Consider the following 23,075-nt stretch of genomic DNA (forward strand, 5'->3'; position numbering starts at 1 on the left):
TAGTTACTATGTATCTTATATAGTATGTATCCTATATGTATAGTTATTGTTGCTATTGTAGATTTAGTTCTACCAATAATCTTGTTTTCATCCTTTCTGATCATTAGTAAGCTAGTAATACGGTTATCCCTTTAATTGTAAATATAAGAGAAACCCATGCCAATATGTCCAACCTCTTTCAAACATTATAATTTAAATACTGAAAATTTAAAGCTAGGTATACATACACAGTGAATCCGCCCCGTCTGACGGCTTTCCCTTTACTGCTGGAAACCTACCGAAAAAGTCATTTACGCGCGATCAATCAAATAGCATAACTAGGACACATGATGAAGAGCGACAGACGCTGCACAAAAGCTTCTAGGGGTTTTGTTCTATATACAGTTACGTGTTGTATGAGGTAGTAAAAAACATTAATAGGATACTTATCTACAACTGGCTGTTACTTTTTTGGAACGTCGCTGCCCGCGTTGACAACACTCGTGGTACACGAGCAGTATGGCCTGTTGACGGGTGTTGACCCTTAGTGTCTAGAACATCGAAGGTCTGTTAAGCACAGAGCTTGTACGCTCAAAGTCGTCGTCGTCGTCACTCGGAGCGCCGCTTAACGGTACGACCGAATACGAACAAGAAATAAGTTCAGTTACTTCGCCTACTTTACATTTGTATCACTGCTTTTGAAACTTTTAGACTAGAGCTTTGAAGATAGCTGTTACTGTTGCGAATGCTGCGGTCGACGCCAGAAAGCTGCTAGGAAGTGCACTTTTACCATCATCAACGGCAACACCACCCCACGACTTAGCTGGCTTACACCAGCATCCGGCAGATGTCCGCAGTCGCGACCCGCTATGGAAGTGCCCTGCGTCCGCAAACAGAAGCAGCACTGATTTCGGGAAAACATAAAGCAATAGCAGCGGCGGCAGCAGCAGCGACGACGACGGCAACATAGGCAGTGGGGCTCTTCTGCTCCTTGACGTAGTTCTCGTCGGGACGACGCAACGAACGAGCTAGCGAACCAACGCATGAAAAAACCAACCAACTAATTAATTTACCCAGCCAAACCTTTCTCGTTGCAGGCGGAACTTCAGCAAACCTTCCCCCGTTTCCATTCCATGTTACAGTGAGCAGCACAATGCTGTGCGTGCGAACGGCAATTACATATTGATGCGCAACAGAGCTTTTTGGCTTTTACGTAAGTTTGGTATCATTATTACTCGCAAATTCGACGCAGAAATGATGGCGTTTCCCGCTGCACTTCACAGCCCAGAACAAACCGAAGTACAATCAGCCAGCCAATCAGGCAAGCGTTTGAGCTAGACGTCTCTGACCATTGGGCCGAGCAACCGTATGTTCGTATCGCTGAGTTAGTTTTCGACTCGAATAATCTACGAAGCCGATAATCATAGAACAGCCGACGCCTTCAGCCTTCTTTTTCTCCCGATTCTTCGATGCCCACTTCTTCCTCCTCGTGCCTTCTTTGCCTAAAGCCCAAACGATAGATCTTTTGGACTAAAAAAATAGGCCCAGACGATAGAAGGTAGCATTTATGGTATGCCAACGAATAGAAGAAGCCACATAGTAAAATGCAAAACGAAAACTTATGTTTAGTATACAAAATGTAGGCGCGGCATTTTTTGACACATTTTTATTGAAGAGAGCAGCTATTTCCCCGCGCCACTGGATGCTATCCAAAGTGCTAGGTAAATATCTAACCCTGTTTTTTTTTTAATCGTTTTTATAAAAACATAGCTAAAACGAAGCGAATTTTGCGAAACGAAATTTTGCACGAGCTAAATGTTAAATTAATTGGAATGGTTATACGCCCAAAAAACGCAGTTTGTACATCCGCTAGAGCGATACTATAGGCAGGGTGCGCAGTAAGTAGCTTATTTCAATCTGAATGCAGTATTCTGTCATATATCGTCCATCTCACGATCGAACTGTGAACAGCGGACCTCATATGAACCGCGCTAGCTGAAATGCGTTGTTTTCATAGAGCCCTGCTCTTAACTATCCACATTAATTTCGCCCTAGCAGTAGGTCTTACATGTTGGCAGGGGTATTAATAGGCCATTACCGTTTTTATTCCTTCACCAAATAGAAACTAACTGACCAAGAGCATGCGATAATTGCAATAGGTAATGCTCGCTTTGTTTTCGAGCCCGTCCCGTCAGTTGACTGCATCGTGGTTGCACTGCGATATATCAAAAGTGTCAGTTCTCCTCTGTCCGTTGCCATAACATGACACGCCATGAAGAATGGCTACCCTAGAAAAATACTACGTTGTGTTGACTTTGTATTTTCTCATTAATCTGTGTTAGCTCTAGAGAGGGGTTTCAGATCCACAGCATTTCAGCTGATGAACGAAGTTTCGATCAGATGGTAATCTACTGGAGCAAGCTCGTAGAATGGAAAGTTCCTTATCTAAAAATTTAGCTAACTATGGCACGTCCGTGGGGCGGTTCGCCTTATTTCGAAAGAACAAGCCCTAGTAGCGAAACGACATCATGTATGTATTTAATATCTGTATGCGCGGACAACGAACTACACCGTCGAATAGGTCAATTAAAAATGGTGCATCTTAACATATTTCGAGCTTTTTTTTGTTTTTTTTTTCTTTAGTGAAGCTTCTATGTTAAAAATAGTTGTCTGTGCAGAACTCTTTGCCTAGGCCCAATGTCAGGACTAAAGAAACTCGAGTTTTGGGGGTGGTAACTGAAAACGCTTGAACAGAGTTCCAAATCAACCCTTTTCGTAACACTTCGTCACGTTAAACAATTTGTGGTCGGCGTTCTTAATTTGCCAATGTTAAGGTTTTCCGTAATGTTTTTCCTGTTTTATTAAAACAAACCCCGCGGCCTTCGAGGCTCCGAAGCCTAGTCAATTATGTTTGGTGTTATCTCCCTAATGAACTTGTGCATAGCCCCTGAAGTTGATCCGTCAATCCTCCTTCCACAATACAAATGCACCTTTACTGTCAGCCAAGGACAGCAGCAGCAGCAGCTGCAGCCACCTTAGAGTTTCTTTGAATAAAAGTTGTAAAAAAAATAAACGTAAATCTATATTAGGCCGGTCTACCGTCTTCATCATAAATCGCCTGCAGTACACGTTGTCGCCGGCAGGCGTTCGTAGCTTGTCCGTCCGGTCTCGTCAGCGGATCAACACCCAGCAAACTATAACGTCTGCTATTTACCACAGCCCGGTAAACATAACAAGCTTCCGCTTCGTTATCTATGTTTTTGTCACCTATATAAACACTACACAATATCGGTAGTTCTGTTGGGGCCCCTCCTTCCGAAACTATCCGAAATCATAACAAACATTGCATCGTTGCACTATATTGTATTTGATGATTTGAAGCTGGCTCTGATTCGCGCCGGCCGGCGTAGTAAGCTAGTTGCCTATCTGTTGCATCGTATATTAAGCCGATCTGTGTGTTTTTCTAAGCAGCAAATGAAAAAAAGTCACCTGCCATCGTCGCCCTTCAAGCCGAATCAACGACCTATAACTTCGCCAATTATTCGTTCAGCAAAACCGAGTGCCAACGGACAAGGACGCTTATCTGTTTTCCAAACATCACAGGCCATCACTCAAGGTCAGCTCGTTTCTAGGGTGCCACTCTCTGCTAGCGCAAGACACTCCGATAGCGTCAGCTTTCAGGTTTCACCCCAGAACAGTGGCTATATAAATTCGTCAGCGATGGATAATTTTGGCCCGGCCCCGGACATCTGTTATGAACGAAGTAGTCATAGCTACTATACTTTGGAGCCGATTGTGTTATTCCTAGTAATTTATTTTCGTTTTTTTGTCCATCATAGCAATAATAGTAGTAATAGAATATCTAGCTCTATATTCCGCACATCTGCAGCAAAGGCTGAAAACAAATTTTTCGTTGTAAAACCCACTTATTATATATCAAAACACATGGAGGCATTCAATATATATATATATATATGCATATGTATGTCGTTTATTTTGATCTACGCCATTTTGTTTGCCGATGTTTAGCAGTCATCTAAGATGAATTGTGGATCTATAATAGTTAAGAAAATTTTGATCATCGCAAAATTGCTGATATAACAGCGTATCTCGGCAACCCTGCATTATCATCTTATTGTATTCCCAGTTATCGTACCGAGCCCTCGGAAAAAGTTTCGTTATACCCCGTCTTCGCCCGCCTAATGTACAGTGCCAACATCGGCGTTTACACAAACTGTACAAATGAAATCCCAACGTATTCAAGGGGTTTCCATTTAACGCACTCTTTTCTAAGTTGTTTCGTCCACTAGATCAGCTCCTGCGACCAAATTAAAACCTAATTTGGGTCATCACGACATCATAGACATAGATAAGCTAAAGTAAGTTGAATATTGATCACATGTTTGGCCTTCCTCTATCATGCATTACTTCCAATTCGTTATATAGGAGGGAGGAATACGGCTAACAGATGTTTCAGGGTCTGCTTTACTTCGTGTGGAAAAGAAAGAGAATAAGTTAATACAGCGACATAGCACCCGATTGGGTTTTAAACCCCTGGGTCGTGTTGCGTTTGCCCGTGACAAGCACCAAACGGGTCGACACAAATTGTAATAACATTAGTGTCATTTGTTCGGTAGATGCCGCAAAATGATTTACAGAAATTGTGTTATTTTGATCATCTCGTCGCTGTCAACGGGCCAATCGCAATAGATGATTAGGATAACATGGCTGACGCAGTTGAATATAAGCGGAACCTTATATATTTTTTGAAGCCAAGCCCTAACAGCCGGAGAACGACTAATTTCACATCAGTCATTTGGCTTACCCTACCTGGGTTCATGTGTGTGTGGGCGCATGTCGTCATTGCTGCCCAACAGACAGGTCGTAAGTGATTGACCCAATAGCAAATCGTGACAGCACCGACCAGACAGACAAAACAGCGCCAACAGGCCACAGTATTTTTATATTCTGCCGCCGCCGCCGCCGCCGCTTCTGTTTTCAACAACAAGCATCGCCAATCATCTTTGAATCAACCTCAGTAAGAAGAGAGGCAGCGCAGTGCAAGCCTTCTCAAAAGAAAACGTTTTTTGTTCACCATTAATTTGACCACATTTTGAAACAGCCGCCAGTCACTTCTACGAAGCCCCTGTAACAACTATCACGACTCACAAGGGCAGTGTTAAGCTGAACTTCTCCGACTGCGGCACTTATCCGACTACCATTACGACCAGTCGCTAATATTGGGCATCGCCCTAGTCCTCGCGTGCGGTTATTCGTTTGTTACGAACACCAAACTGCCCAAAACACCCACTGCCCCACACCTCAGCTAGCGTGACAGTTGTTCGACGAGAATAAGGAATATAATTTTTCCGAGTAGATAAATATACGAATGAGAAAACCAGGTTGAGCAAGTCAATGGCTATCTAGAAAGAGAAAGAAAACGAGAAGTGGCTGAACTAGCTATGGCGGCAAACACACAGAGGCAAGAAATTTGTAGCTAAACGACAACCGGGCGGCAAATTACATCGTCGCTCAATCAGACATCCAGTGACCCAGGCAGTCAGCTTTACTCTTCCATAGCTGGTTATCTCGTGTGCCATATGTCGGCTGGCAACATTGTTCAGTATGCACACCCATGATCTCTAGAGGTACGCGAACGACACCGAATTTGACGTCTATAGGGGACTCTGACCGGTGTTCCTGACCACGTGTAGGCTTCTAAAGATAATGCCATCGAAGATGGAGGCACAGTGGGATGGCCCCTTTCCTACGATGCCAAGTTTTATTGCTTATATTAAAGAAAAAAATGTTTAGCATGGCGCCCAGTCATACAATTTATTTGCATTGAGCTCGTTAGATGGCAAGCGGTAACATTCTGATGTAGCATAAGCTGGAGATGTTTCTGAGTTTCTGTACGATCGTAAAAAATGTATTGGTAGCTGGCCGCAGGTTTTTATTTGGCTTCTATTAATAGAAGGACAATTACCGTGGCGGAACTTGTGCACCACGACCTCACTTATTTAACTGGAGCGGGCGATTTGTTTTTATATGTTGTGTTAGTTTAGTCATTTCAATAGCGGTTAGGCATAATTAATTCTAATTAACGATATGAGGTTGCATGAACGCCACTACCTATATATATTAGGGAACATATATGTTCGAACCCGTGTTTTTGCTCTGCGGGTATCCTCTACGTGGGTTCTCATGATCTTCTAACCAGTTCGCAACGGGCGACAAGCCAACTAAAGCCCCTCGCTTGTCCGTTCTTCCGCGACCCCAATCCCCCACCATGCAATGCCATCCATTGTCGGTTCAAATATCTCTATGTGGACTGACGCCCACCTACCTGATTCGCGTATATCCTTCGATGGCTGCCCTAGCGTCATATGTCGAATCAGTGCCTTTCTGTTGACACGAACCATTGTATTACTAGTCAGTTGCGCAAAACCCTACTCTATTTATTGTTCTTTACCAGTCCTCCTTTCTGCAATGTTGGTAAGTTTTCGTTGCGAGCTGGCTGAATTTCGACAGCCGTGCGAGCCGCTGCTGTTGCTGTAGTTTTACCAATGGTCGTATTGTCAGGTCCCTTTCGGCACGCGAGTGTTACAAATGGTAGCGATAATTTGTGCCTTGACATACACAGGAGTTTCTACTGACCACGGCCGGCGCTCCACATCCGCATCCAACGAAACTATAGGCACGAGTCAACAGATATAACAAGAGTGGACTCAGCGCAGGCTCAGAAACAGTCATCGAGGGGGTCGTGAAGGCGAGAGGAAATTGCGGGCGAGCCTTCAAGGATAAATGAAGCGCTATCATCAAAAACTAGCGGGTTGAGCGCGATGACGCTCGGGAAGATGGGGGAAGATACGGGATGGACAAATTTGAACTTTGTTGCATCAGCTATTCCGTAGTGGACTGCATTGGCCAACAATATTTTTGGACTTCCTCGTGTCTCGGCTGGGGCTATTTATATTCTCATATTAGACTGCTCATAGCAAGCATAGCGAAACAGAACAGATTATTACAGGCGACAATAGAATTAACCTGTGGGTTGCTCTCTTCTGGCCAAAGTGTTACCAAATAAATCTGCTACGGTATACGCCATATAGTTTATTTGTAACACGTAACAATATGCCCCTTGTTATATATATATATGTTAAAACAGATAATTTATTAATTGTTGTTTCATTGCTCATCACCACTTAACTGTCATAGTGATACTGTTTTAACGTTGAAATTTTGATTACTTAAAATAAACGAGTGTTTTATAAGTTAAAAGAAAGCTCGCTATTGAGATCATCGAGTTCGTTGTTTCCTTACATATTTACTAGCTACACTAAATGACATTATTTAAAGCCCCGGGTCACATTATAAGTGTTTACCTTTATAATAACTGAGGGCATTGCTGTAACTAATTTAAGTACATTCTTCCGCCTAAGATTTCGCACGTTATTTCATTGTCATTTGGTAGGATCATGTAGTAGTAGTAGTAGTTATTTGCAGGTCACACTTTGGCCTCTGTTTATATTGCTCAAGTCAAAGTACCGATAATAACAAAAAACGTTAGGTACAAATAATAATAAATAGTTCGATATAATGCTTTGTCGTGATGTACAAGTTTCTATACTCTAATTGCATATACCTGTTAATAACACAGGTAAAACAAATACGATGTTACTAGAGCAAAGAAAGCTCGAACTTCACAATTTTTGCTTGCTCTTTTTGCTTGCAGGTAATTTTCGACTTCAGTGAACGATGGAATCCTCAGTGGTAGGCTTTGAGCTGACAACGATTCCCTGCGATACTGACGGGTACAGATATGCGCTAGTTAGCTCGTGGGTACCGCTATATCATTGGTCGAGCTCAATTCCAACAGAAGCTGTCTACTCATTAAAATTCATATAGATTTGAAGTGTTGATTTCCTTATTAATTTGCTTATATATGTAGCTTTATGTGCCTAATGGTGCCTAGCACGTAAGGCAAGACACGGCCTTGTGCATGCTGCTATTGGCCAAACAAACATTATGTAGAAATTACGTTTATAACGTTGTAATGCACCATGATTCCCTGATCAGTAGGTCGCCTATATTCAATGTCCTCGTATATGGAAGCATGTCAGGCATGAGAAACAAAACAAATATAGTTTTAAGAAAAAAATGCCTTTTTTCCATTAACATACCATATTGACGTTAATAACCGTTGCAAATCTCGTATAGCTTCCAAGCGATCCCTTAGGAATTGACATATATAAATCGACGGTTTTAATGGTATTTTCGTGTTGTGTCGGGTGTGAAATTAATCTGTGACTCCTCAAAATAACCTAGGAAAACTGAGGTGCACGTATAATAGTAAATGATTTTTTTATTAGATGTTATCTAGTGTTCCACTCAACAATTTCACTTCACAGTCCTAGATAGTTGACTTTAATTAGAAACGCTCATGGAACGTTTTGATTTTTCTTTAATGCTATCGCCTTACCTGCAATTTACTAGACGTAACATGGTATAAGCCTGATCTTTCCATCCACTCGGACACGGAATCGGTTAGCAGTTTGAACTACACCACGTCCGGACTTTTGCGCTCTGACATCAAAACTCGCTCGTCACCCCCCACTCTGAAGTTTCGCTTCGCCGTTCCAATACCATGCCAAACTATTCCAATGGTTGGACATTTCGATGAAGCTATTGTTAGCAGACCCGTTCGACAAACACACCGCCACGCTACATGTACAGATCCATTCGCGTACGTATACTTGACGATTTTTGAACCACCCTGGCGCCAACAGTAACTGCTTTCGGTGTCTAGCTTCTGTCCAAGTCGCTTTCAGCAGGCAGAAGATGGTAAACGCCCCAGCGCTGACTTCTGTCGATCACTGAGTTGCATTGTGTACCTGAAAAGCCAAGATGATTTTGATGTCGCCGTTTATCTGTAAATATTTGAAGCGGCGTTTTACTCGTGGTAATTCTCATGGCCGCTGGTGCTTTTATGATTTCGACGAAATCCACAGTAGATCGGTCCTAGCAGCTTCATCGATGTAAGGGACAGGTGTGCGACCTTCAGGAATAGAATGACTCACTGATCAAATGAGTGGAGTGGGGCAAAGCAACTGCGAGCCTGCGCAGGCAGGGGCACTTCGCGGACATCTCCTGCCGTTGAATAAATTACACAGTCCACTGAGCCGAAGTTTAAATGAAACTGCGGTACAAAGGTTGATCAAAATAAATTCTGCAAATACTGAAACTAACCAGACTACTATTGACAAAGGACAATAATAACAGATAGCCATAAAATGGCCTTAACGTGGACTCAGTAACTTCAAGTGTAGCTGATAAAATTTTGCTTGTTATTATACGTCATGGGACTGAAGTCTGATTGCCTGATCAATCCCATCAGTACTCCATGACGCTGACTGTGAACATCCTTTTGCGATTTTGTGATTTGAAATAGCTAATGGCGTTTCATTGTTACTAACGGCCACTGGCCAATATCAAAACGTACGCTAACCTTATGTACCTATAGCCTCTGCCGATACCTAGACTTCAGTCGGCTGGACTGCGTCGTAAAGACTCATTTCCTGAGGATAAAGATAATTGCATTCTGTTAATATATTTCCTTTGGAATTACTAGTCGATGTTACTGTATCTGTGCGATTGGCTACCGGATGCTATGGTTATTATTTTCGTCTCTATAGCGTTGGACATGGTACCCTGAATTTAGCAAACAGAAGGCTATCTCTGAACTGTGTTGAATTAGGAGATATAATCTAGGACTTGCGGTAATATGTTTGGTTGTCCACCGACTTACCCCGGACATGTGAGGTGCGACAGGTGCAAATTCGGATGTAAATATACATTTTCTCACGCTGCAGGCCAGCCGTCTGGTGGCATACGTAATTTCGGTTGCGGACGCGGTACTTAATTGTTGTTTTTCTTGTTTGGTCAAATACACAGAACAGTGCATATATATTGCGGTAATCGTTTGAATGCCAACACTATATAGTAGTTCTTTTTTTTTTGTCAATTTTCGCTTCATAATATTATCATGTTGTGCTTTTCAAATTAAACAGGTTTTAATTTTCAAATTTACATTTCATTGAAAGGCCCTTTCTTTCTACGGGGTTGCCACATTCGCTCAGGCTTTTGATCTTTACTAATGCGTGTATGACATCAGCTTTTGGTAAGTGGTGCAAAAGCATTTACTGAACAAATACCCAAATCGCTCTTGCCATATTTAGACCTATTATTTATTTTTTTGTTGATCTCCTCGACGTGTTCCTGCACTTTTGTCCTGCAAACAATGTACATTGTTGCGGACATGAGGCTCATTTTCGCTGGCCCAATAGAAAGAGTGATGTTTCTGCCATTGATAGCTTGCTTTCTTTTCTATTTGCTTTTTGAAATGAGTTAATTAGTTACGCATTGAAGCTTGTTTTGTTTACATAACCCTAGATCCAGTAGATTTAGCAGAGTAATGAGTACTTCGCATCTGAGATCTACTTTGAATCTACTTCGTATCTAAAATGAGGCGCCGCGTTCATTTACAGGGGCAAACCGGGAACTGCACATCACTTTTTATGACAAAGACAAACCATTCATAGAATCAGTGTGTTTTTGAAGACGTCTTTATCAGTTAGGTTCATGACCACGTTAAATTCAGTAGCCGATAGAATATTGTGAGAAGGATAAGGTATTTGACAGCGACGGTAGTCACATATAGCCTTCGCTGGCCGGAACATAGCAGAAAGGTCTCTGTTGGTGTGGGACGTCGATGCTCAATGAACGTATTTAGTTTCCCACCTGTTCAAACCTTGGCTACACCTTCTCATTTTGCTTGTTCGTTCAGTTACAGCCACCATTCGTACCTTTTGTTAGCTATTGATTGTTCTGAAGAATTAATTTCAATCTTTGCGTGCGTGTTTAGTAGATTGATGCGCCATAATAAGCACTTTGCTGCATTCTCTTTGTTACGATTAACATGAGCACAGATTCAACAAGGTCACTTATGCAAAAAACCGAGCCACTAGGCGTCACGTTTGCTCCCGTCATTGGCTATATTTTCAAAGGAGCACCGGTGATAGAATCAACAAATTGAGTAACAGATTCTCGATCCGAGACAACGAAAACATCAGCAGTCCTCAACTAAAAATTGTGCGCTCATTGGTCTCCTACGACCGCGTTCTTGTCCTTCTTTCGCTTTTGGAAGAGAAGTCTGAGCGGAGCGAGCATGAAGTTCGTCAAGCCCGGCAGAAGGATCCCTTCGTCGTCACTGTCTCTTACCTTCGCTTAGGAATCGTCGTTGTCGTTATCGCTGTAAAATAGGGAAGAAAGTGCTCAAGGAATGATCGGATGGGAAAAAATTGCTCCCTAGCGAGCTGATAGTCAGGGTGAGTCGGGTGAGTGTCTGTTTGCTCGGCGTTGGGAGTGTCAGTCTGGATGGAACTCCCTTAGCATCATGCCAGCGGTGGAGTGTGGCCTGCTGAGGCCTCTGCCGGCTGAACGCCCCGCGTCGCTGGAGCCAGCGCGGGAATGGATGGCACCAACTAATGAGTCGATCAACTGAGGTGGAAATTTAATTACCATCTAGGGCAGAAAATCCGACCAGGCCGAGCTGAGCAAAAACCAAACGGCCGGGTTGAGCCTGAGTGGGCCAGACGGGTGACTCGAAGAGCGAGTGTCGTCAGGAAAAGACCGCGGTCCTAAATGCGGCGCTCTTTGAGAGGACTTTCGCAGCTGGCGGCGAGCAGCCGGCAGCATCAGCAATCACCCGAGCCAATGCAACTACGTTGTAGCCATCTGCAACGTCTTTGCATAGCCCCTGTGATCGTCGCCTCCACCACCATTGCCTGGCGGAACGGATAGATGAATGAACAAGCTGGTACGGCTAGCCTAGTCCTATCCGGCCCTATGAAGAGGAGCGAACGCATTCGCTCTACATAGACGCTAAGGGTTTTTCGCGTTCTCTCGCTGTCCACCTATCTTAGTAATCTTTCACAGCCATTTGATTGATCGAGGTCCCTGCTCTACAGGCCAGGAGAGCAAAAGCAAGCCTTTTTTTGGTTTGAATATTACTCTATCATACCCCAGAGTAAATTCCTTTATCTAGTTGAGTAACCAACTCGCTCGCCATTAGCTTTCCGTTGACTGTTCCGGTTTTTACCTTTTTTGTCACAAACAAGGCTAAGACGAAGACTGCTTGGACTACGAAGACGGATTTTTGAAGCGCTGCTGTGGCGCTCCTGACGAGTGACCATACGGACGAGTTCAAGGCGAACTTAGAAGGCTACAACCATGTAGACAGTTACTGTTTCTATGAATGATTTGTTTACTTGTATATTAAATCTGCGTATCGGATAGACTCCGAAGTTCCTCCTATGAGCTTGCAAACAGCTAGACATTTAGGGGTTATTAAATATCTGTGGGTGAGGCAGGTGTTACACCTAGGTTCTTTCTGTGAGTTAGCGGTTGTTGTCGAATGCGATCTAATCTAATTATAATTTTAATAATACTAATTATCTTTTGCTAGAACAAGAAGGAGCCAAAGATTAAGGGGTTCATTTATTTTTTACAGTTCAGCAATGGCGCCTAGCAGCTAAAGAAAGCGTATAATACCTATTTATTCGTCCTATTTTATGCTTATTCCAATTATAAATTTGCTGTCTATTCTTGTATTTCGATCTTTTCATTGCAAAAAAAAACAGAGTCGATATCTTTGCAAAATGGCGATTGATAATAATAATTTCGAAGACAGGTAGTCATAGGCTATCATGGAATACGCTTTATGTTTTAATATGCTTTAGACAATTCGCATTGAAAGCACAATGCTGAGTAATTACTCAGATTAGTCTGTAGTATGAGGATGTCCATACCGGTGAACTGCAATTGTATAAGATGGTATTAAACTTATAAATACTTTGGAACGGCCATTTGGATCGAGCCTGATATGTCATGGTTGTAACTCCGGTTTTTCAGCCCCCCTAAAATGTACAGTTATCAAATTTGTTGAAAGCTAGAAGTCGTTGGTTCAAATCCAAGCAACGGCATATACCAGAAGAACAAGTATGACTAAATAAAAGGAGTACTTATGTTTGTCCTATAGGCTGAGCGTGATATGAATCAGCCGTCTGTACTCCAGGCGGCAAGCTACTTCTTGTTTCTATTACTTTCCATCTTATCATTATTTACACGCCGAACATCTATCTTTGATCATGCTTCACAGGCTTCGTATAAATAGCATAAAGCTTCACAGGTTAGCGTAACTAATATTTGTTAGAAACATGCGTAACTGTAGTTGCCGTAGTTAATTTTCTTCATAGTCAGTTAACAGTGACTTCCGGGTGTCGCTAACCAATATCAGCTTTCTAATATTCGTCGCAATCGTTCTTGGGCTAATCTAATTATTCTTCCTTTATTCAATATCAATCCTTGTCACATTCTCAATTCTTTCCATAAATCACATTTAGGCCGCCACCTTTGAAAAAGTCGCAGGAACGGCTGTTAGTGGTAGTTAAGCCCTGATATCGCCCGCACCCGTCTCAATAGATTGGTGTCGCAGTTCGCTCGGGATATATATATGATAACGGTCCTTTTCGTTCCTTCTTTGTTCTGCCCATCATTTCGTGCCTTTAAAGCTCGCCCCTTCGCTTGCTCCGATTCTATGAGTGCGCTTTCTGTACCCCCGTTTATCCGCATTACTGCTATAAAGGGTTGGCTCATTGACGTGCTAATGCGGTTCCCCAGTCGCTTCGACCGTGAACATTGCTCCAGCTACCGCGGCCGTCTTTAGCGCTAATGAGTTTGCTAAAATAGCGGCAGCAGCAACGACAATAACAGAATGACACTACGACAACAACAACAAGGACAACTATACGATTTCGTCGATATCGCGCGATAACGAGCAGCATGAATGCAACTGAACGTGATGGACGGGCAACGGCGTCGTGCAACCGTCACGTTAAACCAGAGAACCATAGTGCCTTTTGCCAGAACGCTTAAAACAGCACTTCGCCCCCTCCGCCCCCCTGTTGCAGGTGTGCGGCCAAAATACCGTTTCCACGATGAGAGTCCTATTCATTCCCACTTATTCCAACGGTGGCGACGACGCTGGTTCTTTCGGGAGTAATAAATAGGAACCAACGCGAGATCTACTAGCTACGGTAGAGCGCCACCACCACCAACCCTCTGGGGTACTACTCCCTTCGAGACGGCATAGCGCTACGTCGCGGTCCATTGTCGAGCTTGTTGTGCTGCTGCGCGGTTTCGAGATGCTGTCGGCCAGATGATCCCTGACTCGAAGGCAACGTTAGCGGCTACGTAGACCCCAATGACGACAAGTCATCGTCGTTCGCCCTGTAATCTGTTCCTGCTACTCCCGCTTCGTTTTGCCGTTCGCACAGATACCTCATCTCGTTGACTGGCCCGATGACTGCCTTTTCTACTAGAACCCATCACATAGAGAACAATTATGAATGTGCGATGCTGTCCTGCTATTTTACGGAAGTAGCTAGAATTGGAGAGTCTTTTAGGGAACGAAGGCCAGTAAACACGCACATGAAAACGTATTTGCGGCTTGGCGCCTTGTCGAACGCTCGCGGGGCAAAGGGTTTCCTAGGAATAGGCAAGCGAATGAGATGAGAAGGTACGCATATATTTGACTGTGTTTGTGCTATGGCAAAACAGACACTTACTCATCTTGTAGTTTGAACGCGAGTCAGTTTCGCTGCTTGTGATGTTGCGGGATGCGCGACTCGCGGTGGAGAGGTAAAAGGAGTCAAGGTAAAAGAGGGGATGAAGCCTAGTCTCTTGGCTTGGACGACAGAAATAGTAACTGCGACTTGCTGCAAGTGCTTCGACAGGTCTGACGCGGAATGACATTGGACTTAACGCTCGCACCAGAAACTCGACAACACCCATTCTTTGAAACGGCGCTCGTCACTTCGTCTCAATCATAGGGCCTGACGAGGATTGGAGATGTGGGAGTTAGACGTTAGGGGGTTCACTGGCAGCATAATCACTGTTGAGATCGCGGAAGCTGAATACAGCTGCTAGGGTTGGCTGCCAACAATCGCAAGGTAGTTAAGAGATAAACCACTAACAGGGAGCAGTAGCAGCAGCGGTGGCGACTCGTTCACTCGTGGGACCATCCGAAATGAAAGATTACCAAACACGGGCGTATCACCACAACCTCGTACCTTGTAACTGTACATTGCTCATCGGCCGGCAACGACAAGCCGCCTCTCCCAAAGCAATTGATATTCGTTGGTAGCAGCTACGATAGTCGAGAATACCGCTTCTAGGTCCGCACGATAGCGCTTGCGTTTCTCGAAACCCATTGTTTCTACTCCCCACCCCAGCACAGAACAACATCATCATTACTTACCCATCTGAGGCCATCAGCACCAGCATTATCATGATAACAATCATCACTCCAGTTCATACCAACCATCATGTTCGTTTTCAAAGTACTCTGTATTATCATATTGGTCTCTTGTGCACTTTGTCCTGTACTTCGAGAGGACACAACACCTCACGACTGGTACAAACGGAGACGACGAATAAGAGTTTGTTTACAGTAACAGTTTAGCTTGTGATCGATTTCTCGTAAACAATAAGCTTATTCTAGTGATGCAGCCTTCGGACTGTTAATCGTTTCTTTGTTTGTATGAAAAAAATTTTGAGAAATGTACGTTTTTATCATTTAAAGAAAATGAAGAAACACAAGTTAAAGTTCGATTTGATTAAAAAAAGTCAAAAATAGGGTATTTAACGAGAAACGATGTCTAACATGGTAATGTCCGATCGGGACCTTACGCATTTAGCTATCTGGTCCTGGATAGGTTCAATGTGCAGTACATTTACCTTATGTATGATTAGATCTAGGAAAGACATCAGCTAGATTTGTTCTCTAGACTTGGGCCTCCTGGCGGCAACATCCAAAATATAAATGTTAGAAGCGTATCGTTATCATCTCATAAGCAACATCAACGGAATATCCTCTGCGGTGTTCTGATAGTTTTACGTCACGCCAAAGGTAAGCTGGCATGGTAACCGTAATACTATTAGACACCTTAAAGTAATTATGACTTTCCTTATATGCACGTAATTTTGTAGCAAAAAGTCGAATCCATCCGGTGAAAGCTGGACAAACGCGCAAGTACATTATTTAACCCTATTTTTTCAACCCTGGTTTAAGCTTTAAAACCAATGCCACGCCAGCGGTTAAGACGGTATCTTGTGATAATTGTTACCTGTTACCCATTACTTAGATATCGCTGCATTCTGCCACGAATCAAGTTGCGGTGTAACATGCACGATATGATGCCACATGCTAAAACGATTGTGTAGACAGAGCATGAGGCTTAGAAAAAATGGAATGTTGGCCGAAACCCCACTATAGACGAGGATTAAGGCATATCATATTGATTTCTAATCAACAAAATCAGAACATTCAATCTAAAAAAAAACACATACTATGTGGTCTTCAGACACACAGACATAATGTACTATTCAAAGACAACTGAGTAATTTGATTTCGTGCTGATGAAGTACTAGCGTAACTAAGCTGACTTAGCGGGAGTTATCTTCGCGTGAGTAAATGCCCACTCAGCAAGCGGGTAACGTAATTTCAAAATAATTATACTGCTCCTTTTTAGCGTGCGTAAATCTTATAAATTATGCAGTCCATAAGCTACGCGGTATTCATAGCGCTCCCATAGATATAGAGTACGTATTTGGTACAAGCAAACCAGTGGACCAAGTAAGCAAAATTTTCGCTAATTCTAAATGAGAAAATTCTGCTTCTTCTATTTTTTCATATTTTACTGGCAACTATTCTATCAGAAAAAGCTGTTATACAGGCGGCATGCTTGAAAATGGCTTATGCCTAATACATTTATACGGCGATTCAACTTAGCTTTTACTGCCATATAGTTCTCAGAGTGCGGGAATTCCAAATGTCCAATCAAAAAGTTTTTTATGCTAACTCTAACACATTCTCCGCGCACAATCCAAGCTACAAATTATGACCCCCATACTACCCCCCACGATACGCATATTTCCCACCGGACACGTACAGTCGACTTCGGAACTTAATTTCAATTAAGTCACACTTGTCTATCCGAGCCCGTATCATAAGCTCAGCGTTCAGCATAACAGAGGCAAGTACAATTATCAGGAGTATCGTAATCCTGTTCTATCATTGAATGTGCTTAGCTTAGCGTATGTAACTACTGAAGTATGTTTTTTAATAGACTAGTAGACCTATAGCATGCCAACAGCAGAGCCGGCACAAACAGCTAGTTGAAATTATCAGCGATTGGAATCGAAGCATGTCATTCCTAATTCGTCTTCTCTCGAAAAAAGTTTTAGGCGAGGCTTTGTGGCTCATAGATTGGACCTTAACCTTAAAAAAACCTATTGTTCCTAGCGATTGGTATTCGCAGAACTATCTCGAGTCCCCATCCATACGGGCCAGTTGACATTGCAAATTCGGGACTGCGCGGTCCTCGAGGCTGCACTACATTGCTTTTTGATCGTTAAGCAGGTCCCAACATTGCTATTATTACTGATTTACCTGCTGTTGTTCCTGCTACTGCTGCTGATGATCCTCATCAGTACACGGCTTCTGTGCCTGCTCTTACAGACTATGTCAATGTGTCTCCACCTCGTCCCTGCGGCCGTTGCTCCGTTTTTTTCCGTCTGTCGCTGATGATGATGAACCTGCCCAACACTTCCTCTTTTATCAGTATCAGTAACGACCTTGAAAAAATAAGAGAGAACGAGAGAAGAAAGAGAAACGGTTTTCCAATGGAAGTCCCGTATCTCCCCCGCGCATCCCGTTTAAACACCTAATCGCTCCTCTATGCCTGATTCAGACTAAGGGTTGTCGCTTGCCGTCCGGCTCCGCCGTTCATGAGTATTTCAGGCACTAGTTCAGTCTGATTGTTTTGTTTCTCTAGGCCGACCAAGAGCGCTTGTGTAACCGCGGAAGAAACGGTAAAAGACTTGAAAGGTGACTTGCATCGACTGTTAGCTTGCGCTAGTTACTAATACCTACGATTGTACTCACTGCGGTTTCTTAACGGCCCCTTCCCCGGGTGGTCGGCCAGCTTTGCCCTCTAGCTGGTTACTTGCTTTTGTGCTTGCTATGCGTTGGGGGCAGGCATTCTCCGTCTCGACATAAGCGGGACATTACCTTGATATGATGCACTAGTCTGAACTTCACAGCCAATAGCAGCCTCAACCATTGCCTCAACGAGTAGCCACACGATGCCTGCAAACAGGAAACAACAACAACGGGCTAGATGACTCGACTATTCAATCGGGACAATAATCCACACGGATCATAAACAGACGATAAATACGTAAAGGACGGTGGCGCAACAGTGGGTGTAGCTCGTCTGCTGAAGCCTCTAATGCCGAAGTTGTTTTCGGCGCTCGCCCTGTCGTAATAGGTGCGATTACTACCATTGGATGTCTCGTCGTAGCATTTTATGCCCAATGTCTTGTTGCCTGTGTACCTCGATGGCAAGTTACGTATAGATTTTTATACACTGTTATTGATATCTGCCTTTTTACTTTCTTTTGACAGTTGATGTTTGCCGCTGGGCAAACGGCTTTCGTTTTTAAATCGTCCGTTATGGAAAAAGGGAGTTTGGTTTGTGACCATAGGATTAGCGGAATTGTGGTCATCCGGTAGTTTTCTCGGTGGCATTTGTATTATTGCCATTGAAATCCATTGTGACGGTGATTATTCTTGTGTCTTACGCGAAGCGAATTCGATGTTGGAACGGGAGAACTAACATAAGATGAATAAAATATGAACTCCGTACCGAGGATATATAATCGTTGCGCTGCCGTTTCTCTGTGTAGAGAAGCCTGCTGTTTACGAAACAAAGATGTTTCCTCCATTCAGCCTTTCGTGAAAGTCGCATTTATATTGCAGTCAATATGGACGTCTTTGCGAGTTCAATTTGCACGCGTTATGCTTATTGTTAGCGTTTAGTCCTTGATTAATATACAGGACTGTTGTGACCCTGCACTGTGTCTAGTAGACGTTCTCTATGTTAGTATATCCTATTTTATCTAGTAGAAGTTGTCTGTCACAATAAGAGGTTCTACCCAAGACGGAAAAGTGTTCGAAGTTAATGATGTTAAACGAGCCGTTTATACCAGTGCTTTAGAAAGATTGCGAAAGCGCAAGGCCGATAGAAAGGGGTGCTTCTGCTAACGGATTCTGTGAAATCAAATCAAGCCATTGGCCATTCGTGCTCTCCTGTCTGCTTCAATTAAAATTACACTTCCCCTTCCACCTGCCAAGTCGTTCGCTTACAAGCTGCTTGGAATAATGCCGTATGGTGCAAATATTCGAACGGTGCTGCCTAACGTTTCTCTCAGCTTCTATCGTCCATTGGCCTTTAAACGTAGTGCCTCAAAGCCACGCGTCAGCCTGAGTCAATAGAGGCGCGTCAATCAAACCAAGCAAGCTTCGCCTTTGCTAAAAAGGTACGCTATCAAAATAGGTTTGTTTCGTCCGTTCTCCTCAAACTAGCTTCAGTAGCTCCCATTTTGCCCTCGATATCCTTACGCTTTTCACCTGAGTGCGACTTCTTAGAGATGAAGGCTTACTTCGCATAGCCAGCATTTGTTGATCGAATATAGCTCTGAGGGCTCCTTTTTCTGCATCATGATTTTAGAGAAAGCTAAATGTACTAAGGACGCGGAAAACGTCAGGTCCCTGGTTTGATTTCTGTTCCTACTTGATGCACGCCTCCTTAAATGTTCTAGACTAGCGCTACGATCTACGTTTACCTGGAAATCGGCCAATAAATATGGTTTTACAAACACACAACCTTTCTCGTTTCGGTTCCGATACAGCTGCAGATTTTCTCCATTCTACAGGTTTTCCTCTATATCCAAGTCTTCCGTAAGGTACCCTTTTGAGCAAAAGGGCTCACAACGTGATTTACCTGGTTTACCTCAGACCGCTAGGCAACTGAGTTCTAAGCTAAACCAGTAAACTCTTTTTAGCTATGATGTGGCCTATCTAAGCATTGCAGTCTGCCTTAGCGGAAATAAATCCTAAGTGAAGCGGCGGTCTTGGGAAGGTGAAGTGATTGGCGACTCTTCAATTGTAGATTAAATTGATTCCTATCAACCCAAGGCTCGGTGCATCAACCCATTATTTCTGAACGACTTTGAAATAGCCTCAGCCTACATTTTCCGACTGCCCATTACTGGCTACTTAAGCACTCCATTATGTTCCTTGGTTTTACTTTGATTCTCAATATGTTTTCTGTTCTTTTCCGAGTGAGAGGCCAATTTGAGGCGAACTTTCAGACAGGAGTACACGAGAACAAAGTCCCAGCCGTCGAGAGAAAAATCATAATGAAAATAGTATTCACCACTTTTTAAGGTGCTTTGACTCCTGCGCCATAGCGCTGCACCGATTCGTCAGCCAATGGTACGGCTCTCGTTGCTCGCCGCAACTTTATAGCCCCTTACCACTAGCAACCGTTTTTATCGCTTTCTTCTTTCCCGTCTCCTGTTCGTCTTATCGTTTCTGTTTATTGCGCGCGTTATTCCTTTCCTCTCCCGCTTTCTTACTTTCTTTCATTTCTTCTGTCGTCTTCTTGTGCACTTTCGCATTTATCTTCGAAAGCACCGACCTTTGCTGGCTCCTCTCTTTCCTTCGTTTTCGTCGTTTCCGTCCTCCCTTTCATTTTCGTCATGATCTCGTCTTCCTGGGCTTCCCGACGCTAGCCCCGTCAATCTTCTCTCCCAGCTTTGCTTTATCCTTCCTTTTGGCACCTTCTCGTTCTCGAGCCTGTTCGCTCTTTTCCTAAAGTAACGATTCCACTTTGAAATCTTCTAGCCTTGTTGGCGGACGACTACATTAAGAAACGCTGGACTTGCGTTCCTTTGCCTCCGTTCTCAGCCCAGTACTTTCCACCAAAGGAAAAGTTCATATTCATAATCTTTAAAAGCTGCCTCTTTCGATTTGTCTCTCTCTCTCTCTCTTTCTCTCTCTCGCATAAGAATGGCATTGCGTTCGTTCTAATGGCGTTGCAAACCCAGCCCCTGCTTTGCTGTGTGTTGAATCGCATGAGAACGGCGGTGGAGAGTTGGCCGCGCAACTGGCTGTGGCGGCAGCGGAGAAGTAGCTATGTAGAAGGTGCAGCTAGGCTTTGCACAAGATGAAGGATGTTCAACGTTGAAGGCGATGAAGGCATTGCCGAACAAAGTCGTCGAAGATGGTTGAACGTTGACGGCAGTCGTAAGGTGCTGGCCGACTGATTACATCAGCTATAAGGATTTGGCTGCCGCTGGTACGTCCGCTGCCGCTGCTACTCTTGGCGCGACGCCGAACACGACGCTGGCTGACTAACGATAGAAGGTGAAAGAAAAATCTTCTAAATCGTTTTCTGCGCGAAAGGCCTCAATCGCCGATTAAATTCACATTTGGTTTAGGATGAGATCTGAAAAATTCGGGGCCGACGGTTGCTGTTTTTGCCGTCGGATGAAGTGTAGCGCAGCTTCGCCAACCCACCACCAGTAACGGGTCTGGTCTGAAAAACAGGCCTGCAGGGCCGCCTCGCAATGGCAACTTCTTTTTGCCTGCGGCAGCCCGCTGTCCGTTGCCCCCGCAAAATATGGAGGCTCAAGCCGTTCGTTATGCACGTGCACTTTGCGCGCCCACACTCGCCATGCGTTCTCGATCCAGACACTATGGAAGTTCTTTGCTTTTCGATACGGGCGGCAGAAACCCTTCCTGAATGGAGAGTTGGGAATGCTCGTCCTATAATTGAATATCGCTATGAAATTCCTTAACTTTCGCTCGCGCGCAACTTTCCTAAACGAAGCAAAAAAGAACACATAGACATGATCTAGTAGTGTCTGCTCATTAAATTTGTAATTATTATTGTATGTTTCGTAGTTTTTATTCAATAATCAAGTATATTTACGTTGTATAAAACATTACCTATACGAATGATCACTGTTTATGTCAATATGCGTTTGCGAATAGTGGGCGATTATGCGACAGATGCTGCGTACAAAATGGCTCATGACTTATTGGCGTATCGATAGGTTGTAACAGAAATTGCAAAGACCAAAAGTTGTGCTAAAATCAACGGACAAAACACGGAGTGGTCCGCATAGCATACCTCTTAGCTTTTTCAATTTTTTTTACAATTTTCCAGTTTTCATACGGTACAGAAATGGCAGCAGCAGTAGCAGCGGCATTAATTTAAAAAAATAAATAAACTCCGCAGCAAATGGATGCCAATGTTTCTTGTCCTTTCCTCGTATTGTCTCATTGTTATGGTTATTCATTCAATACAATCTAAAAAACACTGTTTCTATGAGACTAAATAGAGTGGACAGACTCTTCTTGGTGTCACATAGACCGAACGACATAAAAGGCAACTGTCCTGTTCTGTGTTCTTAGCAGTTGTGGGTGGGTAATGACTTCGGTTAAGCACTGTTTCAGACATCTTGGCTATAGCACGAAATGAAGCGTGCTTGCGCACTATTTCGAATTTAGACCACCTCAAGCGGCCCTAAGCTCTGTAAACAGGCTACCTAGTTTGGTCTATCTAGTTTAGGTCAATTTGGTAAACCTATAAATAAAATATATGCTTTATTATGCAAATTTAACTAAGCCGTACGCTTCCGTATAGTACTGTGCAAAAATCCAGATCTGTAAGTGTGCATTCCCAAGGCTCGCGAGATTGCCATGTAGATGCGTGGAGTACGCAATCCGAATCCACTTTTCTTCTACAGAGGCTAAGAATGGCATCCATACTATGAAACCATCTTCCAAAATTAACGGAGTCCTAGGAACGATTCGGAAATGACTGCTAGGATTATTCGCTATAGCCAACGAGACAACTGAACTAGGTGCCGGCGTTCGGGAATTTTAATAGTACTAATCCCTTGATAAGCTCCGATGAAATGTCTATCGAAAAGATTGTAGACTGGATGCTGCATTATCTTTACAGTTCCTTTAAGGGCAATGGCTGTAATGCTTCCGCAGTATTTGCTCCTATAAGAACAAGGATATCAAACAATAACCCAAAGAAATAGTATAGAAATAG

General features: G+C 43.4%; 2 protein-coding genes across 7 annotated transcripts in view; one reads left to right on the forward strand and one right to left on the reverse strand.

Moving 5' to 3' along the window:
- Positions 1-23,075, reverse strand: part of LOC111258940 (uncharacterized) — a 140,768-nt gene that overhangs the window by 38,428 nt on the left and 79,265 nt on the right. The window contains exons 5-6 of the mRNA XM_086967658.1: positions 18,047-18,250; positions 17,552-17,736 (exon numbers count right to left, since the gene is read on the reverse strand). Of these exons, the coding sequence (XP_086823784.1) occupies positions 18,123-18,250 (128 nt within the window). The 3' untranslated portion in view covers positions 17,552-17,736; positions 18,047-18,122. The remainder of the gene's footprint in view (positions 1-17,551; positions 17,737-18,046; positions 18,251-23,075) is intronic.
- LOC111258939 (uncharacterized) lies at positions 1,750-7,894 on the forward strand. 6 transcript variants are annotated; one of them, XR_002679300.2, is made up of 5 exons: positions 2,328-2,509; positions 3,069-3,202; positions 3,451-3,786; positions 4,127-4,358; positions 7,715-7,894. XR_002679300.2 is itself a non-coding variant. In XM_022830533.2 (4 exons), exons 1-4 carry the CDS (start codon positions 2,443-2,445, stop codon positions 7,732-7,734), a joined length of 513 nt encoding a protein of 170 aa, XP_022686268.1. In that variant the 5' UTR covers positions 2,328-2,442; the 3' UTR covers positions 7,735-7,894. The 6 variants fall into 6 exon arrangements, 3 of the variants coding, with proteins under 3 accessions (XP_022686268.1, XP_022686269.1, XP_022686267.1); XR_015310374.1 differs by having other exon boundaries at positions 3,451-3,742; XR_002679301.2 differs by lacking the exons at positions 2,328-2,509; positions 4,127-4,358 and adding an exon at positions 1,750-1,877.

The sequence above is a fragment of the Varroa jacobsoni genome, unplaced genomic scaffold (assembly GCF_002532875.2).
Source record: "Varroa jacobsoni isolate VJ856 unplaced genomic scaffold, vjacob_1.0 scaffold_277, whole genome shotgun sequence".
Lineage (NCBI taxonomy): Eukaryota > Metazoa > Arthropoda > Arachnida > Mesostigmata > Varroidae > Varroa > Varroa jacobsoni.